Here is a 20,398-nt window from a genome sequence, read left to right as displayed (position 1 = left end):
CGCCGAGGTCGAAGGCTTGGGTGAAGAGGGCTGTTGCCTGCCCTTGGACCGGCCGGAGCGCCTGGAAGAGTGACGCTGCTGGGCAGAGTAGGATCGGTGACCGTAGGACTGGCCCGAGAAGAAGCGCCCTTGACGCTGCTGGTAAGGCTGGTAAGGGGTCTGGTAGGATCGGAACCGACCATAGCGATACCTCGGACCCCACGACTGGGCTGAGGGGGCGACTCCGAGGGACTTGGCCGTCTGCTGATTCTTCTTCATCAGGGAGAGGGACTCATCCGTCTTCTCCGAGAAGAGCTGGGGCCCCTCGAACGGGAAATCCTCCACCTTCGCCTTCTTCTCTGGAGGCAGGACCGTGGACCGGAGCCAGGCGTGCCGACGCAGGACCACCGAAGTTGCCATCGCTCGCGCTGCAGAGTCGGCGGCGTCCTTGCCAGCTGTCATCTGCTGTTTTGACAGCTTCACGGCCTCGGCTTGGAGGGCCTTAACCAGGTGGCGGCGATCCTCCGGGAGGTCGGAGAGGTAAGAGGACAGCCTCTTCCACAGGAATAGATTATAGGATCCCATTATGGCCTGGAAGTTGGCAATACGGAATCCCAAAGACGCGGATGAGTAGAGTTTCCTGCCCACGCCATCCAGCTTTCTGCCTTCTCGGTCCGCCGGGGCCGACGAGGAACCGGAACGGAACCGAGCCTGACCCTCCTCAGCCACGATGGACGAGGGTTTCGGGTGATTGAAGAGGTACGGGCAATCATCTTGCTTCAAACGGTAGTACCTTTCTACCTTCTTTGCCGTCGCGGACACGGACGCCGGCGTCTGCCAGAGCGCGAGAGCGTTATCAACAAAATCCTCCACAGGGGGAAACGCCACCGACGCGGGGGACCCGGAATACAGTGCCTCCAGCAGCTTACTCTTGGGCTTGGAGGTCGTGGAGGAGACGTCTATTTCCAGCGCGGCGGCCATCCGCACCATTTGTTCGGAGAACAGCCTGTAATCGTCATTCGGGGACGACGAGCGGGGCCCACCCACGGTGTCATCCGGGGAAGGATCCGAGGCCGCGTCTGAAGAGCACTCCGACGGGGACGCCAGACCTTCCTCATCCTCGGAATCCGAAAACTCCGGCGAGGTTTGCGTCGGAACCGAAGATCGGTGAGCGGCCGGGGCCGACGGATAAGTTGCAGGAACCGACAGTCGCAGAGGCAAGCCCGGAGGTGGAGGAGCGGTTGCTGGGAGCCCGACTGGCTGAGCCGGAACGGAGACCATCGGAACCGACGGATGTTGCAGGAAGGGCAGCGACTGCTGGAACCACGCCACAAAATCCTGCCAGGAGGTCATGTTCCCAACCCCCGCGACCGGCTGGCAAGGGGGCAGTGGAGCAGGCACCGGGGCAGGCCAGCGAAGAGGCATCGGAACCGACGAGGTAGACGGCAGTGGAACGGAGGCCTCTGAAGGTGCCGGGGCGGACGGCAGGGAGCGCTCAAAAGATTGAAACGGTTCCGGGAAAGGCGGAAACGGCATGAATTCCTCGGGAACCGACGGAGGAGGCGTGCAAGGAGGCGACGGGGTGTGGAGACTCACCACATCGTCGGGTATCAGGACTGGTTCGGCCGGAGAACCAGGCAGCGCAGTCGGAGCTGGGGACAACGCGCGGCCCTTGGCCCTCGACTTCGCCTTGGCCTTCTTGGATGGGGGCTCCGAAACAGCCTCTGGAACCGAAGGCTTGGAGGAGGACTTCGGCTTGGGCGCGGAACGCTTCTTGGCCTTCCGGCTCGAAGGACGATCCCCGGAACCGGAATCAGGTCGGGCCTCCGGAACGGGTTGCCCCGTCGGTTCCGAGGGGAGCGGCTCTGGCGACTTACGAGACGGCGCCGGTGACGGAGCGGCGGAGCGTGGCCTATCTCCCGAAGAGCCCGATGGCTTGGGGGGGAGAAGGTTGGCATCCCACAAGAAGGCACGGAGCCTGGCCTTCCGATCACTCCTTGCCTTCGGAGTGAAGGACATACAAATGGAGCAGCGCTCGACAACATGCCCCTCGCCCAGGCAGATGAGGCAGAGCTCATGGCCGTCCGAGTGGGTCATCTTAGTGCCGCATTTATGACACTTTTTAAACAAAGATGTCTGCGACATAATGAACGGTATCTCCCGACAGATGACAAGGGGAAAATACCGACCAGCAGAAGAAACGATCCAAAACTCCGAAGAGACGCTGAGAACGAACGCTAGACAATAAGAACCTTTTCGACGGCGGCGAAAAAGGAACTGAGGGAATGCCGGGGACGTTCGGATATATATGCATTCAAAATTGGCGGGAACACCGGCGCGCATGCGCGGTGGATCCGAACGTCCCCTTCACATCTCTAAAAGCTAGAAAAATCTTTTCCGCGGCTGGCCTGCGCCTGCGCAGTCCCCAATGTGGGGCTGCACAGAAGGACGAAGACGATCTAAAAGCTGCATTCACTCCACCCACACTCTCAGTCATCAACCAATCATCTCTCTCACTCATCCCTCTTTCACCCCCACGCTTCATCTGTACCACACCAAGTATTTAAAGACATACACTTAAAATCATTACAAGCATAATTTTATTTATTTATATTTTATATAGTCTGCCTTCTTCAGCGAGACTCAAGACAGATTACACAGTGTAAGTCAATACAACTAATGGCTGGGATATTCAATAAACAATACAATAAGGGTATGGAGTGCAGAAATTTGAATCAGAAATCAAAGTATGAAATAATCCTTATTTGACATTTTTAATTAACCAAATGAATTGCAGTGAGCAAGCTAATAACAGTAGTTACGGTTGGTTATAAACAATTCATCTATTGAAACACAATCTGATAATTTCTGGCACCTTTATAAATTATTCCACAAAAATAATCATTAAGTATGGTGCAGATGAGGACTGCTGTCCTATTATTAAGATCTCTGTACTACCATTCCTACTTTATCAGTAATCTGAAATATGTTTCTGTCCCAATGAAGTAACAGTGCAACCCTATGCTGCATTGCCCCCGTCTAAACCCATAGATTTAAATGGGTTTAGACTGGAGTAACTCTGCGTAGGATTGACCTATAAGCTGCTTACAGTCATATTTTTAGTATGTGCTGCTGTAAGAGCATTGTATATTGTGACTCTATATCCAAATACTATTAAAATAAGTGAGAGATACCAGTGTTAAATACAGAGCAATCAAACTGCAAATGCTGTACAGATTAAAACTGTTTTAAAGGGAGTTGTCATTCAAGGCCACTGAATTCTCTTGATACATTTTAAAAAACAGCTGTGAGCTTATCATCAAACAATTTATGGATCTCTGAAATAGTAAGAAAAAAAGGGCACTAGAGAACGACAGCAAAATTCTCTCCTCCCTCTGAGAAAGACCTTTGTATAGCTGATATCTCACCCTCAACCCCAATCTCTAGCCTTCCACGAAGACCTCACAAAACATTAGAAACATTCAGAACAATAAGCCACTCCTGTTCTCTCCTCTGGATGCTGCAGTGTTCATCTCTCCAGTTTGTTGAATCATGCCTCAAAAGCTGACAGAGGAGAGGTGGATAGAGGCTGATGACCTGACGCAAGAGAACGCAACTATCTCCTGATGATGTTCTCTTTGTATTGGAACAAGGGCCCCAACCGTCCCTCTGACACACATTCTCAATGTGAAAGTTATTTTAAAATAAGTTGCCATCAAATAAACCAAACATAGGCATGTTGAGATTTTATTTTGCCTCCTGGTGAAATCTTCCCAATAAAGTTATTATTATTATTATTATTATTATTATTTATTCAATTTATATACCGCCCATCCCAGGGGCTCTGGGCGGTGAACAGTTAAAATTGATAAAAACAAAAACTAAAATCAATATACAAATAATAAAACAAATTAACAAGGTGCAGTGGTGGGGAGAACCTTCCCCACCCCAAAGGTGGGAGGCCGACATGGCACCGCCCCCTTCAATCACCAAACGCCTGGCGGAACAGCTCTGTCTTACAGGCCCGGCGGAATGATAATATGTCCCGCTGGGCCCGGGTTTCCATTGACAGAGCGTTCCACCAGGCTGGGGCCAGGACTGAAAAAGCCCTGGCCCTGGTTGAAGCGAGGCGGGCTTCCTTAGGGCCGGGGACCACAAGTAAATATTTATTCGCTGATCGGAGCGATCTCCGGGGAACGTACAGGGAGAGGCGGTCCCGAAGATATGCCGGTCCAAACCCACTCAGGGCTTTAAAGGTAAGAACCAACACTTTGAACCTGATTCGGAATTCAACTGGAAGCCAGTGCAGCTGGCGCAGGACAGGTGTGATGTGTGACTGGTAAGGTATACCAGTCAGGACCCGTGCCGCCGCATTCTGGACCAGTTGTAGTTTCCAGATCAGGCCCAGGGGTAGCCCAGCGTAGAGTGAGTTACAGTAATCTAGCCTAGAGGTGACCGTTGCATGGATCACTGTAGCCAGGTCCTGGGGCGTCAGGTAGGGGGCAAGTTGCCTGATCTGACGAAGATGGAAAAATGCAGACTTGGCAACCGCCGTGACCTGGGCCTCCATCGATAGGGAGGCATCCAGGAACACACCCAGACTCTTTACCACTGGCAAAGTTGCCAGTGGTGTCCCATCCAGGGCAGGGAGCTGGATCCCAACATCTGGCAGCCCCCGTCCCAGCTGCAGGACCTCCGTCTTCACTGTTCACAAAACTTTTAACCCCAAGCCAGCTTCTTGCAAACTGTTGCATGGAGGTAGTCATGTTATGCTGCTGATATGTAAAAAATGCTGAGAACACCGGCAGCAATGCTGAGGGAAACATTACATATCTGTGAAGACTGTTCCACACGGCCAGCCCTGAACTTAAAGAATTCTTGTTGTAAACTGGCCTTTCTGTAACATCTTCACTCCCACCTCATGCCTTTCTGTTGTGGAAATAAAATCCCTCATTAATGTAGATTGATGAAGTGAGTCCTGACTCAGAAAAGCTTACACTGGAATAAATGTTGTTAGTCTTTAAGGTGACCTTGGACCCGTGTGATTCTTTTTTTCCATCTTTGTTTTGTTGGATATAATTTCTTACATCAAGTCTGACAGAGACAAAATAGTGTAATTTTATTTATTTATTTATTTATTCAATTTATATACCGCCCATCCCCAGGGGCTCTGGGTGGTGAACAGTTAAAATCGATAAAAACAACAGTAGTTAGACTAGGATCTGTGGTACTTAAAACTTCTATGCTAAATGGGAACCTTTTAAAGAATTTTTATCTAAAAACAATCTTATGTTAATGAAACTAAGGTATCAAGAAGCTGTTGAAATGGAAATATGGGGACTATGGTAATTTAATTACTTCAATTACTTTAGTAAGACTCTTTATTGGAGATATTTCTATTATAACTATGTGTCTTTTGATCTATGATTCTGTAGAGACAAAAGTATTCATATATATCAGGTTATTTCGGTTGTGACAATTGGTTGTTATTCTGTGATGTTATACAAGTATTGTTGTTATATAAAATTCAATTTAAAAAAGACTAGGATCTGGGAGGTAAAAAGGTAAAGGTAGTCCCCTGTGCAAGCATCAAGTCATGGGGGGACATGCATCACAACATTTTCTTGGCAGATTTTTTGTTACACGGTGGTTTGCCATTGCCTTCCCCAGACATCTACAGGTCAAATCCAGAGTATGGACAGTATTCCCTGTTTTCACTTGGAGGGGCACTTGGTGAAGTTCACAGGGTTTTCCTAAAAATCACCCTAAAATAGTTAAAGGAACTCTTCATAGCTTGCTAACAGAACAGCAGCACGAAGTCAAGTGGCGTTTGGATCAATACTATTTCATGCAATGGTTTGTTGAGGTTAAGAATTTACAAATCACAAAAATATTAGGAATGATTCCTTGTTTAGTTTTGACTTTCAGTCTCATGTGCCACAAACAGTAGTTCAGCAAGTCAAGCATTTATTTTATTGCCATATAATATTAACTAATTAGCACAAAATACAGAGCAACACGGTAAGTATAGCAGCAACAAAACACAATTTCCCATGCAATAACAATGTCTCCCTATTTTATTTACAGTAGTTGCATAATTTAACAGAAAACTATACCACATGTAACCAGTCCTAGGAAAAATTATTTTGCGGGCGTCATATATGCTCCAAAGTCAATACATAAAATGTCCAGTGCTTCAAGTGCTCTATTAATATTGCAACAGGTATTAAAGTGCAAATGCTTCCTAGCACCATGTACACACTAATTCATTCAAGCTCGCCTTATGTTCCAACTGGAATTGGGTATAGTCCAAGATTTAGTTCCAATAAACTGTGTAGTTCACAGATTACAAGTAGACCTTTGCGTGTATTCTTTAGGTGTACATTGATAATTCTGTGACATCAGTATTCTAACGGAAGGTCCAGATCACCATTGTATCCGTTTCCAAGCTCTTTCTCAAAGAACACAGTTGTCAAAGGTTCATGCAGCTGCCACTCCATACTAGTCATCAATTTTCCAATTTTCACCATTTGCCTGGTGAAAATGGTGAAAATTGGAAAATTGATGACTAGTATGGAGTGGCAGCTGCATGAACCTTTGACAACTGTGTTCTTTGAGAAAGAGCTTGGAAACGGATACAATGGTGATCTGGACCTTCCGTTAGAATACTGATGTCACAGAATTATCAATGTACACCTAAAGAATACACGCAAAGGTCTACTTGTAATCTGTGAACTACACAGTTTATTGGAACTAAATCTTGGACTATATCCAATTCCAGTTGGAACATAAGGCGAGCTTGAATGAAAGAATTAGTGTGTACATGGTGCTAGGAAGCATTTGCACTTTAATACCTGTTGCAATATTAATAGAGCACTTGAAGCACTGGACACTTTATGTATTGACTTTGGAGCATATATGACGCCTGCATGGTTACATGTAGTATAGTTTTCTGTTACATGTGGTTATAGGACTGGTTACATGTGGTATAGTTTTCTGTTAAATTATGCAACTACTGTAAATAAAATAGGGAGACGTTGTTATTGCATGTGGACTGGTTACATGTGGTATAGTTTTCTGTTAAATTATGCAACTACTGTAAATAAAATAGGGAGACATTGTTATTGCACGGAAAATATAATATTAACTGGCACTATGCTATGTAAAAGTGTTAATGCTTAACATCAGGAGGTTAGCATTTGGCATTTAAGGTGGTGGCTGTTATTAAAAAGATATTGATTTCCAGCAGTGTATGCTATAGTCATAATAGTTTAAGAGATTAGGGAATGTCTGGGGATGGGGCTTCCAGGATAGGGGCATAGCTGAACAGAGCCAAAGAAAAAATAGAAAAATAAAACCAGGGAGTGTGTGTGTCAAACTGGGTCGCAGATACATGCAATACCTTTTAATTAAGAGCAACGTAAATAACACAACACACTGTGCAAGCTTTTGAATTTTCCAGAACTCTTCTTCAACTCAAAGCCCTCTGCAACATGTATTAATCTTGTTTGTCTTAATATAAGGTATCAAGTGTGTAATTTATTCACTCTCTTGGCTACCACTTCAACTATCCCAGGTCAGTGACCCAAATGGTCTCGAATATGCGGGGTGGGGTAGGGTCACCCTTTTCAAGAAATCCTCCCCCCACAACCTCCCTCCCCAGGCAAGGAAGTTCTTTTTATGTAGGCTGGCACACAACATTACATTTAAATAATTAAATATATTTAACTAGGTTTCAATTTATGCAAAGAAATATATACATAGCTACCTATTGAAACAACAGTACAACTTTTATTGGTCATTCACAAACTCACACTTTTCAAAACTCAATCATATGAGTGAATGGTCCATTTGTATCCACTTTCAATACCTGCCGGTTTCCATAAGTCCCATGCCTCAGAACAACACCAGCCTCCGCACATCTGGCATTAGCAGCCAGTTCTTTTTCACACAGAGTTACAAACTGAGAATACAGTTCCATCCCAATTTCCTTTTCAATGTTGGAATGGTACTGCATATTTCTTCCCTTCAGTTTACCACCCAGTGTGGCTTGAGGTATTATTAAAATGCTGCCTGGCAAATCCACAACAGAAACGTATTTGCCATCTTCAGTTTCACTTAATTTCACATTCAGGAGTGTATTGACTGCAAAATATGTAGAGAGATTAAAATTAGAGGGTCTTTAAAAAGAACTGCTGCATATTAGTTAGTCTTTTTATCTCCTGTCCATGATGACAGAAGACAAAACATTTACACAATGAAATTCAGAGTTCTAGATTCACTTGGAAATTGTACCCAAGTTTCAATTTCCATTGTATTTCTCATAAACTATTCGACTAATAATTTAACTATACATGACTGCCCTCTACTGGGTATCTAGTATATGGTTCTTTTTCTAAGTTCATATACAAGTGTAGAGAAACTTGCAGTCTAATTAGAGACTAGAGAGAGCTGTAATGATTTGAATGATCTTTTCTGTCTACTAAACACATTTGTATCAGCCAGGGAGATGGCTGCTCAGAAGGTTTGTTAATTTCCTCTTTGCCTCCCTAAAGTTCTGTCAGTTTCACCTCCCCTTCAAGAGGAAGAGGAAATGAACCTGAGCAGGACCTCCCTGGCTCTGTAGAGGTGAAATTTTCAAAACCTTCTGGTCTCTTTTAAAACTCAGCTTCCCAGCTAACATTGCGACTCCTTTCACATGCTCCTCCTCATGTAATTCGTCTCTTGTAGCTTAGCTCTAAGTCAGTGATACTCACTACCGAACAGAGAGAACCACATTCAGAATTACATCTAGCAAAAGAGCCATGTTTAATGTACATCTTGTGCATCACACCACCAAACAGATACAGAAATACAAGATATAACCTTTTCAATTACCAGATTACTTCTGAGCATGTAGAGTTGTCCCTCCCTACCACTGTTGAACCTTGGCCAGCCCTTTTCTATCTGGACAGAGCAGAAGGCCTTGCAAATCAGACTCACGACACACAGTACTCAAGCTTTCAAGTTATCCAGAACTCTTAGTTAGGAAGAATGTTAAAAAAAAGAAATGCTTCTCTACTTTAAAAGCTACATATGTGCTGAGATGACAGCACAAAAACTGCAGAGAAGAGCGAGAGTGTTGGAGAGGACGGGCCCTTTACTTCCATCTCCGGCATGAAGCCTGCTGCTCATAGCTTACTTGGCCTTCAGTGGCAGCTGTTTCAAAGTGTGAATCACCTGCCATCTGTAAGCCCTGCTGGGCAATGTCCTTGCCCACTTCCTGAAACGTGGTGGCTGCCACGTTGGGGAATGGTGTTCAGAAGAGCCTCAAGTGGCAGATCAAAGAGCCACATATGTAAGTATCACTATTCTAAGCGTTAACTCAAAAGCAACTTCCAAGCAAGAAGCACAGAGTGTACATACAGGTATATCTTTTTTGCAATAGAAGGTCTGTGATTCTGATGGATTGCATACTCAAGCTGCTGCCGTCCATAGCACAGCCTTCAGTGTTTCTGAGGGTCCCCCAAACTTCAAAACTGTTGAGAGGGCTACAAAAGATGGGAAGGATTGTTCAATTCTTCAGATACAACCCACAGTGGCCCTGATTGTAAATCCACCCATTCATTTTGGGTATTTATACAAATGTCAATTTACCTTAATATTTTTTGCCCTCTTATTCTGGGGATTACAATGCCTCCATGTAATTATCATCGTTTTTGTTATGGAGCCAGCCTTGAAACTCCTGAGGCTGCTGTACTCCCTATACTCATCTCCTCATGTGTCACTTAAGAGCTGAAGTTTTCCATATTTCCAGTAACTCCAGTTTGTTAGTTCATTTTACTAGTTTGTCATTTGCCATCATGCCTACTAACCTGGATTCCAAACCCCTGTTTAATGGTTCCACACATACCAATTCCACATATTTCAGTACTGCCTCAAGTCTATAGCTCAATACAGGATAATAGTAAGAACACAGTTTGCCGCAACAAGCTTATTAAGAGCCAGCTTAACAAAAGCCAGTTAATTAAAAAGCACATTGGACTTACATGTAGGATTCAGAATGAAATACTTACTCAGACTAATTTCCTCCAGACAGCAGTTTTCAATTTCAAAGCTTTTAAATACAAAATCTCATCAAACAGGTTCTTATTATTGTCTTGTGAAATATCTATGTTAGATTCAATGATGTCGCTCCATCACACTTATAGCTATTTACAGTTTTAGCACCATTATTTTTAATTGCGTGTTTCAAGAATTTTTTACCTAAACACCTACCCATTTTGGGAATGATTTCTTCATTGGCCCCTTTGAAGAAACATACATAGATTATAAGTCCTCGCTGGATCTATGCAAAGTAATGAAGAAATACATTTATACATCTACATGCCTGCAATTGAATTGGTCTTTTTCGATGCAGATACAAAATCTTTCTATATTAGCAAAGCTTATCAATTTTAGTAGACCTAGAGTATAGGCAGCTCCAGGAATGCTACTATCTACTGTAGAGACCAGAGTAAAAGGCCTACTTGCAGCTGTATTCAGACATCACAAAGTATATTAGCAGCAAGAACAAGTGTGATTTATTTTCAGACACATGTCCTCCCTTCCTCTCATCCAATTCCAAATATTTTCTCATTTAGGTTTGAAGTCTTTGATCTAATCAGTATGTGTTCATTCATATACAGCTTACTCAGTACAGCCCTCCCGCTTCATTTATCTCACAAGAAGTAAAAGAGGCTGAGAGGGGTTAGGTCCAAGCTCATCCTATTTCATTCAGAAAGGGATTTGAACCTGGGTCTTCCCAGGCCTAATCCAGTAGTGTAACCACCACATGACACTGGCTCTGTTGTCACATTCACATTTGGGCACTTCAGCAAATGATTCAAAATTCTGGTTTGTAGGCAAGGAACCAACTATAATTTGCTGATGTGCCCAAACTCAGATGTCACCCTCCAAAAATGTGATTAGATCAAAGAATTTCAAAGCAAATTGTGGCATCAAGCATGTAAAGAAAGGACTGTGAGCACGTGACCCTGATAATAAACCAAATGCATTCTTTGTTCATGAACAAATTCCATTTGTTTGTGATATCTGAATACAGGCTGTTTTAACTGTCAGTTCTATACCTGAAGCTGTAAAAAGAGAAAAGTGACTAATAAATGTACAAAAGAAATGTACAGAGTCTTATAATAAAAGCAATTTATTCTCATTTGGTGGCATGCTGAAGAAAAATGTCATTAAAAGGTCACATGCTAGATTTAAGGGTGTGGGAAATCTCTTTTGAGCATTCTGAAATAGAATGAAAAATTTCTTGGGAAACATATTTGACTGAATCCTAAATGTCATCTAAAAATAACTCTCTTACTGACAAAGAAATTAGTAGTATTTTCATGTTCTGTATTTTTAAACAAACAAGACACAAAATAATTAGTTAGTTTATATTTTGGCATATACAGAAATATACACTCAAAATATACCCAAAATTATATTCAAATTGTAAAGCTCTGTTTGAAGTCTCAGAACATCCCCTGAATCTGTAAACAAACTTCAGATCTGAGACAGACTCAGAGATTAATATCTGAAATTCTCAGACCAAAAGCATTTTTCAAATTTTACTTCATTTATACCCCACCTTTCTCCCCAAAGGGGTTTCAAAGCAGTTTATCTTATTCTCTCCATTTTTATCCTCACAACAACCCTGTGAGGTGGGTTAGGCTGACAGTAAGCTGACAGCTTCCATGGCAGAGTAGGAATTCAAATTTGGGTCTTCCAAATCCTAGTCTGACACTTCAACCACTACTCCACACTGGCTCTGTAGATAGTAAACTGTTCAAGACAATAATCCTTAATCTTTTACAGATACATCATATTTAGTCCACTTTGGAAAAGTCTTTTAAAAACCAACAATGCAATCCCTAAGAACACTTCCCTGGGAATAAGCCCCATCGAATAAACCTGAGTAGGATTCTAAGTAGACCTGTTTAGGATCGCTCTCTAAAAAAGTTAACCAAGGGAAAAAAATTATTTCTCCTCATTTTAAATTAAACTGTGAGTTTTACTAATTATAGTTAGAATATGAACCGATTGATGGTTACTGGCCTATGTTGCTGGCTATGCGTTTGCAATCGTCTTTTCATTAGTCCAATAATTTTAATGATGTTATTGTTTTATCTTGTATTTTTAAATTGCTCTTATTTGTTACCTGCCTTGGGTTCCAGCGGTCTGAGAAAGAGGTAGGCCTGTAAATATTTTAAATAAATACATTTTGATTATTTGAATAATGAATTAATGCTACTCTACAATGTCCTGTAAACATTTGCCCTGTCAGGTGTTATGTGTGCTTACATGTCGTATGTGGGTTTCACATACGCATATCATCCCTTTCAGATTAAATGGTGATTGGGAGGATCATTTATAATGCAGTCTCTCCATATGCATGGTCCAAAGCTTTAAAAGGGCTATAAATAATCTGTGATGGGGCAACAGGATTTTCCTGACCATTCACTGCTTTAACTTAAGTTGTTCAGAGAAAAAGGGGCCTCCCCCCACCCTTTTTTTCTGTGGGACAATGATGGGGCTCTAAACTTTAAAGAAAAATAAAAACGCTTTACCCAACACTTTTGTAACAGAGAACAATGAACTAGCTAGTTATTTCAAAGCAATATGTGATCTTCAGCATTCTCAGCTCTGTAAACTCTTGGACCTCTGTTAACTCATTTAAATCCTTATTTCTGTCCTATTTTCTGTGTCACTTTGCACCCCCCTCGTTTTTTAAATGCCAAAATCAGGGCCCCTTCACATACAAAACAATGCTCTACCACTGAGCTATGGGTTGGTCCCTGTATTTTTTTTGACGTTATAGTCTGCCTTTCTCACTGAGACTCAAGGGGGAATACTTAAAACTGAACGTTCACTTTAGAGCGCTCAAAGCACTTCATTTACATTATGGGGGCGCCAAACTTACAGGCAGGCGTTAGTTACGCTTTTAATGAAGTTGCGAGCCAGTGGCTTTTACGCGTAGTGGAGGTGAGGCTGGGAATAGGGTTCACAGTTCTCTCTTAAGGCATTCGAGGTTTAAAGCGCCTCTCCATCTCTTCGATTTGTAACGCAAATGCGCGCTGCGAACCCACCGGCTTCCCCGTTTGCATTTCAAACCCGACTGAAGCGAGGTGGGTCAAAACGCTTCACCTCTGATCATTCTAACAGCATACCGCAAACACCTCCAGAACCCCGGGAGAAATCCTGCTACTCAACAAGAGGTTACTCTCCCACCAGAGCTCTGGGCGATTTCAGAACGCCGGATGAGGTGCCGGGCGGCTCTGCCCGGACAGGCAGGAAAGGAGCCGAGCGACTCCGCTGCCCGCGGGCATCGAGTACCGAAAGCAGAGTCGCCCGTGCAGACGTTACCTCCACCCATTCGGCTTCGCAATCCGACTCCGGGGGCTTCACCTGCAGCCTCGCATACAGACATTGCTGCAGCACAGCCCGCGCCATGACCCGAGACGCAACGGCGGCTCTTCTCCACCGCTTCCAAAAGGCAAATCCCGCCCGCTTGTTTTCTTACGTCACTTTCCAAAAAGACGGGAAGGAGTCGAAGTCGGAACCAGAGAGAAGCGAGGTCGAGCGAAAAGTATCAGGCCAAATGCTCCGGAAGGATTGCGTACCACCCCAGGAAGCATTTGTCCGATCGTTGTACAGATTTTTTTCAGTTGCCCTACTGACGCTTAATTCGTTCAGAATATTTTGTTTATAGCTTGCACCGCTAGTAGAGTTGCTCAGATAGGTTGGGGACCTCTGCAATAGTAGTTTAAGTTCAAAGTCTTTCCTATCTTAAAAAATAATATATTTTAGTGATACAGGTCAATTAATAGGGTTAACAATTGTGACTTTACTGTTTCCCTCTTTTCAACATGCAGTTGTTTACTTTTTGAGGGTAAGAATTCCTCCCCTCCATACACTTACATTTTAATAATAAAATTCTGGGTAAACCGTAAAATAAGCACTAATTTGTGGAAAAGGTTAACAATAACGACAGGATATTTCATTTTCTTTATATATGCATATTGCTTTTGCACAAACTCCACTGGTTTCAGGTGGTTATTTCCTCCTAGTCACACGTGGACCTAGACCCTGGCCTTCTGTGACTCAAACTAAATGTGACATTCATAGGTCCAACCTGTGCTTGCCATTGACATTTCAAAGAGATTTAAAAATGCTGCAAGGGCCCAATCCTGATCGGAGGGCTGAGATGCTCTCTACCCCTCCATACCTTTCCAAGTACCCCACACAACTGTTTCAGCGCTTTAAAAGGAGGGTGAGGGGAGAGCCTCAGCAGCAGCTATGTTGCAGGGGCCCTCACAGTATTTTTAAATCACTGTAGGTTGAAGGCCATCCCCACCCCACCCCCAAACACACCTTACAGTTAAGGGGTTCAAGGCAGGAAATTTACCAATAGGAACCATCACAGCTGGAATAATAAGCCAATGACATAATGTGGTTTTAGGATATGAAAAGATTTAAAAATGCAAAAGCATCCTTTTTCTCTTGCCTATCTTTGTTTTGCACAGCAGCTTAAATTCAGTCATGTTACAAAATAGGTGGCTGTACCTGTAATAAACTGTACCTGTAATAAACCTGTAATAAACTTTTACTCCAGTTTTTAGATCTCATACTGGAAAAAAATTATTTCCGAATGGGGACTGAATACTTTTTTCAACTTAGGGGCGTAGCAATGGGCAGCTCTGCTGCCCCTTGCATCGCCAACTTGTTTATGAGCAGATGGGAGAACCAGTTCATTCTGGATCGGTCCAACCCCTTTAGGATGCATATTGTACGATACTATAGATTTATTGACGACTTATACTTCCTATATAAAGATATGGAAGGAGTGGAAAATTTCTGTACATGGGCTAACAGTAGGGACCCGAACGTGAAATTTACATGGAAAATCAACAAACAGGAAATCAATTTTTTAGATGTTATCACCTATAAAAATGTTGAGAGTAAGGTCGGGATTAAGACCTACCATAAGGAAACTGACCGTAACTCATACTTGAACTATCGGTCTTTCCACCCCCAGCCCTTGAAGTCTAATATACCTTTCAGCCAGCTGTTAAGGATTAGAAGGAATTCCACACTACTTGAAGATTTTGTGAGGGACGGTAAAAAGCTTTGTGAACAATTTAGACAAAGGAATTATCCAGTAGGAGTAATTGAAAGGGCATGGAATAGAGCAACTAAAATAGATCGGAAATCATTATTTGCGAAATATACAACTACACAGGAAAATAGGATCACCTTAGCTCTGGATTATACTCCGAAAGCAAATCAGATTAAAAAGATCATTTACCGTCACTGGGGACTTGTAGAAAATATTAAGGGTTGTGAGATGAGACCTAGAATTGCTTTCCGGAGGACAAACAACTTAGGAAACAGCCTGATCAGGGCAGATATCCACCAGGAAAAAATGACACAACAACTACCGATGGGTAATTTTAAGTGTGGTCATTGCCAAATCTGTAAGTTTTTTCAAGAAGAGAAGGTCTTCACCTACAAAGACATAAAACATACCATTCGACATTTTGCTAATTGTAACACTAAAGGGACAATCTATGCCATAGAATGCCCCTGTGGATTATTGTACATAGGGTGTACATTGAGACCTACTAAGGTACGCATTCTGGAACACGTCTCACGTGTTCGGAACAATGTAGTGGAGGCTCCTCTTACTTCCCATTTCAATGAAATGGGACATTCAGAAAATGACATTAAGGTCTCTATCTTGGAAGTCTGTAGGGAACGTAACCAGGATTTAACACAAACTCGGCTGTTACAAAGAGAAGCGTTTTGGATATTCAGGCTCAATTCCATCAAACCTTATGGCCTTAACAATGAATTGTTGATGAATTGTTATCTATGAGATATATGTAATGGATTTTTGGACTGTGCTGTAACTTTAAGACACAAAGAAAAGGAGGGGACTGCTGGTTTTTTAAGAGGATGGTTTGAAGGAAAGGACGTGCGTGTAAAGGACACTGCCGCCCACACCGGGATGAATGAATGTATGGCTGATGCTTACTTTTACTTGGTGGTTAAGTGAGTATAACTTCCTCTGTTTAACAAACTTGAAGAATGTTGCTCGCTGCATAGCTGATAAGCCCTATGTTTGGTTTAGAAACAGAAGCTCCTGAAGAAGCAGGCGTGAAATCTGTTCGCAGCCGGCCTCAGATTGAGTGATTGAGAGCATTCCAGGGGAGAGCGTTCTATGGTGTGTTATCCCAGGAGGAAGCACTCCCCAGCGTTTGTTTCCTCACTGGCAATTACCTCTGCACCGTGCTGGAATGAAATAACAACTAAGATATTTCCACCTTAAGTCATAATAACATAAAAGGATAAACTGACTTCAAACAAAGACTTAAGCCTATGCGGGCTATTATCTCCCGGAAAATATTTCATGAATTGGTTTTTCAAATGGTATCATCTCTTATTCATCCTACCTTGTAAGATTGCTTATGTAATATGTACTGAATCTTGTATGGAGTGTTATGAGCACGTTGCATTTTTGAAACTTTGAAGACACTGTATGAAGCGTTATGAGCACATTGCACTTTTGAAATTTTGAAAATATTATATAAAGAATCAATTTTTGTATCCTGTAGGGTTCTGCCCCCCTTTTTTCCTTCCTAAATTCAGTCATGAGCTGTGCCTGATCTAAGCTGAAGCTGAGACCCTGGAGAGGACAGATATTTAGCAATTTACAGTGCTGTCCAACCAGAGTTAAACAGTGTTGATTTCAGTGGGAAGAAGGATATAACTCTGTTTAAGATTGCACTGTTAAGGAAGAGCAAGATTCAGGTCCAGTAGCACCTTAAAGACCAACTAGATTTCCAGGATATGAGCTTTCAAGGGTCAGAGCTCCCAAAATTTCATACCCTGGAAATCTAGTTGGTCTTTAAGGTGCTACTGAACCCGAATCTTGCTCTTCTACTATAGACCAACAAAGCTACCCACCTGAAACTGTTACAAGTTAGGCATGTTCTAATCTTTCTTTTGTGTTGACCTTGGGAAAAGATTTGCATAAGAATTACCTTGTCCCTTTTCAACACATTAATAAACTTCCTTACTATTTTTTTTACTGCCTTCTGCATATGTTCTAGATCTGTTCAGCAGAGCTACTCACCAAGGCAAAGCAAAGAATAATCTTTGCCTGTGTTTTTTAACCCTCAGCAGCCAGTTTTTGCAGTGCCAGCCAGAGTCCAGAGACTATGGTGAAATCCAGCGCCCATTTCCCTGGGTTTCAAGAGAAAATCCTGGGTTTCTTAGTAGTATTACTTCGTGCTATTACTTGCCATCCAGATCACCGTAACTCCCTTTAAGCCACAAGGTACAAACAATTTTAATCATTTATACTTTCAGTTCCATCTAAGAATGACTCAAGAATTACTAAAAATGACTCAAAATTGAGAGGCATCCTTGTTAAGTGATCAGAATCCCACTTTAGTTTTTACATCACAAGAGTAGTGTGGTTGCCTCTTGGACCCTGTGGTTCTGCGGCTGATTGGGGCATGCAGATTTGGAAAACAGTGTTCAGTTTGAATTAAAGAAAAGCTAGCTGTGAAGGGTACCAACTGGCTAGCAATTATAATGACACAAACTCATCAATCCCCCTAATCTTTACAGCAGTTTTACACTTTTTAAAAAAGTGTATGAATGTTTTATAATAAGGTGAGAGGTGAATATATAAACACATAAATGACATGACCTGCTTTATAGAAACTAAAAATGGATAGACTATTTGAATCCTTGGAAAAGGACAAGATTGATGGATGAACCAGCATTCAATTTATTAATGTCTGCTATATACATTGCAATCCAGACTCACACTGTTGCTGCTTTTCAAATACTGCATTGCCTCTATCCATCTTTCTCTTCAAAAATACCCAAAATTGCTAACCATATGTTGCCACTGAAATACATGTAGCTATATTCTTGTCCTTAGCTGCTTATTTCCTTAATTTGTATGCTGTAATCCTAATAAAACAAATATGGGAAATGTTTCCCTTGCAATTGAAACCAAACAGCTGCCTTTTGATGATAAGGAATGGCAAAATAAGCTCATTAAATGCTGCCCTTTAATAAGAACAAATGCCTGCTGGTAAGAAAAATATGGATGTTAGCTTCTGCAGTGATATAAAACATAAGCATTGACAATATTGAGAGGCAAACTAAACTTTACTAGATACACCATGTTGTTGTCAAGCACATCCCCTTTGCACTCCCTTCCTATGATGTCTAATATAAACAATTACTGTGACATCATACTGTGACATCATATAAGGTATGATGTCCACTTTTACATGTCATCATTGGCTAGTGGGATGGGGAAACACCCACTGCAATAACATGACATCAAGCAAAACATTTATTAGAAGAGAGGGTTGAATCCAGCAGTATTTTACACTAACAGAAATGATTTATATTAAACTATTTCACTATTTCTTTATACTCTGCTTTTCTCCCCTATAGTGACCTGAGATCATGCAGTGCAGAGTTGGGATTGGAAACCAGGTGTCCCAGATCCAGTCCAAATCTTTAACAACTATACAACACTGTCTCTCATAAGTGGAATTGGACTTTCTCATTATTGTTTTCTGTTTGACCAGAATGCTTCCTGAAATGCTGCTACTAGCAGGGGACAGTAACAGATAGTTGTACAGAAGGATGGGGAAATTGGGGGCAGGGGAATTCACAGTAAAGGTCAATCCCCTTCTGTTAACAGAAATTTGCCACTTGGTCCCACCCATACAGTACAGAAGCACATACTTGCAGCATCTTACATCATTTTTGGCCTTAAAATGCGGTTTTAATTTGTGTGTTGTGTTGCCTTAAAATATTGTTAGTGTATGCCTTACAAGGTTTACCCAACCATATTGGATTATTCTGCTTTAACTTCACATCTGCTAAAAATTATGAGGATGCAATGATTAGAAGTAAGTGTAAAAAGATGCTAGAAAGCACAGAATATGTGAACGTATCAAGATAAAAATAAAACAGACTTAAACAATGTAGTGTGATGTGCCTGGGAAAAATTCAAAGCTATAAAGTAACTTTCTCCAGATGTGCTGGCTGCTATCCTAGTTTACTGTTTTACTACTATGTCACACCCAAAGGCCAAGGGTCACATTAGTCATGCTGAAGGAACTGATATATCATGCTTATATGCTTCTATGTTCATTATGTTTTTGCAGAACCACCCCCTCCCTTTTTTGCTGGTTTTGTTGTGCAGGTGACATTACATTGCAAATGTGAGTCTTCTTGGCTTGGGAAAAGAGCAAAAAAGTAGTTTTCATATCCACAGCAAATGTACTACATGTGTAGTACGGCTTTATAAGATACAGGACAAAAGGGGAAAAAAAGAAAAAAAATCAGCTCAGGCTTGGAGAAAAGGGATATAAATGCTTTAAGTTTAACAGACCAGTCCTGAGGGCTGCCATTTGTGGAGATGGCCATCCACCGGCACATCTAAGGTACTGCTGGTCTCACTACAGCTATTTTGTAAGGGTAAAAAACAACACGCGCCCCTCTGTGAGGCATTGACAGCATAGCAAGCACACTGGAGTCCATAGCTACCTCCCAGCACTCACCAACGACATCCCTGAGTGGCATACAAGCACAGCCAACCATCACCTGCCAACACGGCCGCTCTCCACTCCCCAGAGAGCTGGCAGGCAGGGAGAAGAGACCCAGTAACAGTGCAACCCCAAAAGAGGCATCAGGCCTGAGCAGTCCCCCAGCCCATAGGGAAAGGGTACTTGTATGGCCGACAGGATGCCTGTCTTTCCCAGGGAAGAGTCTGACTGGCAGCAAACCCACATGCAACTATCCCTGCTCCAAGCCTCCTACCTCTTATCCCTTAAAAAGGTACAATCAAAAAGAGGAGGGGCAGGCTCAAAAACACAGCCCCACACCCAAGACTCGCCACCTAATCAGTGGGGCAGGAAGACAGATGCAAAGGAGGTATGCCATCAGGTAGTAGGCAATCCACGGCAGCCCTGATGTCACCACCAGGCACATGGGGCCAGGCAGAGAACATTGCAAAAGCCGGCATGGCTCAGTGGAAAGGCACTGAAATAACATAGCCAGGGCTCTTGGTTCAGTTCTCACATGGGAAGAGGCAGTGGCAAACAAAAGCCTTGGAAGGGATATTTTGCCCTTGCAAACTGCAAAAGGGGGAAGGGATGACTCAGTGATGGGATGTTCTGCAGATCCATCATTTAGACAGCGATACCCCTTCACAACCCCACCAAGCTGCACCATGCCAGCAGTTCCCTTTGCACCATGTCCACCCTGGGCCCCTTGTGTGCCAGCAGCACTATGTTGCATGGCTTGTCAGATGCCAGCAGTAGAGCGAGGAAGTGTGAGACAAAGAGCTTGTGAC

General features: G+C 42.8%; 1 protein-coding gene across 1 annotated transcript; it reads right to left on the bottom strand.

The window, feature by feature from the left end:
- Nucleotides 1-7,024: 7,024 nt before the first annotated feature.
- DTD2 (D-aminoacyl-tRNA deacylase 2) lies at nt 7,025-13,529 on the bottom strand. Its single transcript, XM_054971989.1, has 3 exons — nt 13,369-13,529; nt 10,237-10,306; nt 7,025-8,124 (listed from the first exon to the last, which is right to left on the bottom strand). Exons 1-3 carry the CDS (start codon nt 13,453-13,455, stop codon nt 7,799-7,801), a joined length of 483 nt encoding a protein of 160 aa, XP_054827964.1. The 5' UTR covers nt 13,456-13,529; the 3' UTR covers nt 7,025-7,798.
- Between the last annotated feature and the right edge of the window lie 6,869 nt (nt 13,530-20,398).

This window comes from Eublepharis macularius, chromosome 2 (genome assembly GCF_028583425.1).
Source record: "Eublepharis macularius isolate TG4126 chromosome 2, MPM_Emac_v1.0, whole genome shotgun sequence".
Taxonomy (NCBI): Eukaryota; Metazoa; Chordata; class Lepidosauria; order Squamata; family Eublepharidae; genus Eublepharis; species Eublepharis macularius.
Note: the sequence above shows the minus strand (reverse complement) of the source record. Positions and strands in the feature narration are given on the sequence as shown.

Bases quoted from the DNA above. Each gene is read 5' to 3' on its own strand.
- DTD2 (XM_054971989.1), bottom strand. From the start codon at position 13,455: ATGGCGCGGGCTGTGCTGCAGCAATGTCTGTATGCGAGGCTGCAGGTG. The intron at 10,307-13,368 runs GTAACGTCTGCA...TACTTTGCATAG, and splicing joins GCGAAGCCGAATGGGTGGAG to ATCCAGCGAGGACTTATAAT. The intron at 8,125-10,236 runs GTAGGTGTTTAG...CATATTTTGCAG, and splicing joins AGAAATCATTCCCAAAATGG to TCAATACACTCCTGAATGTG.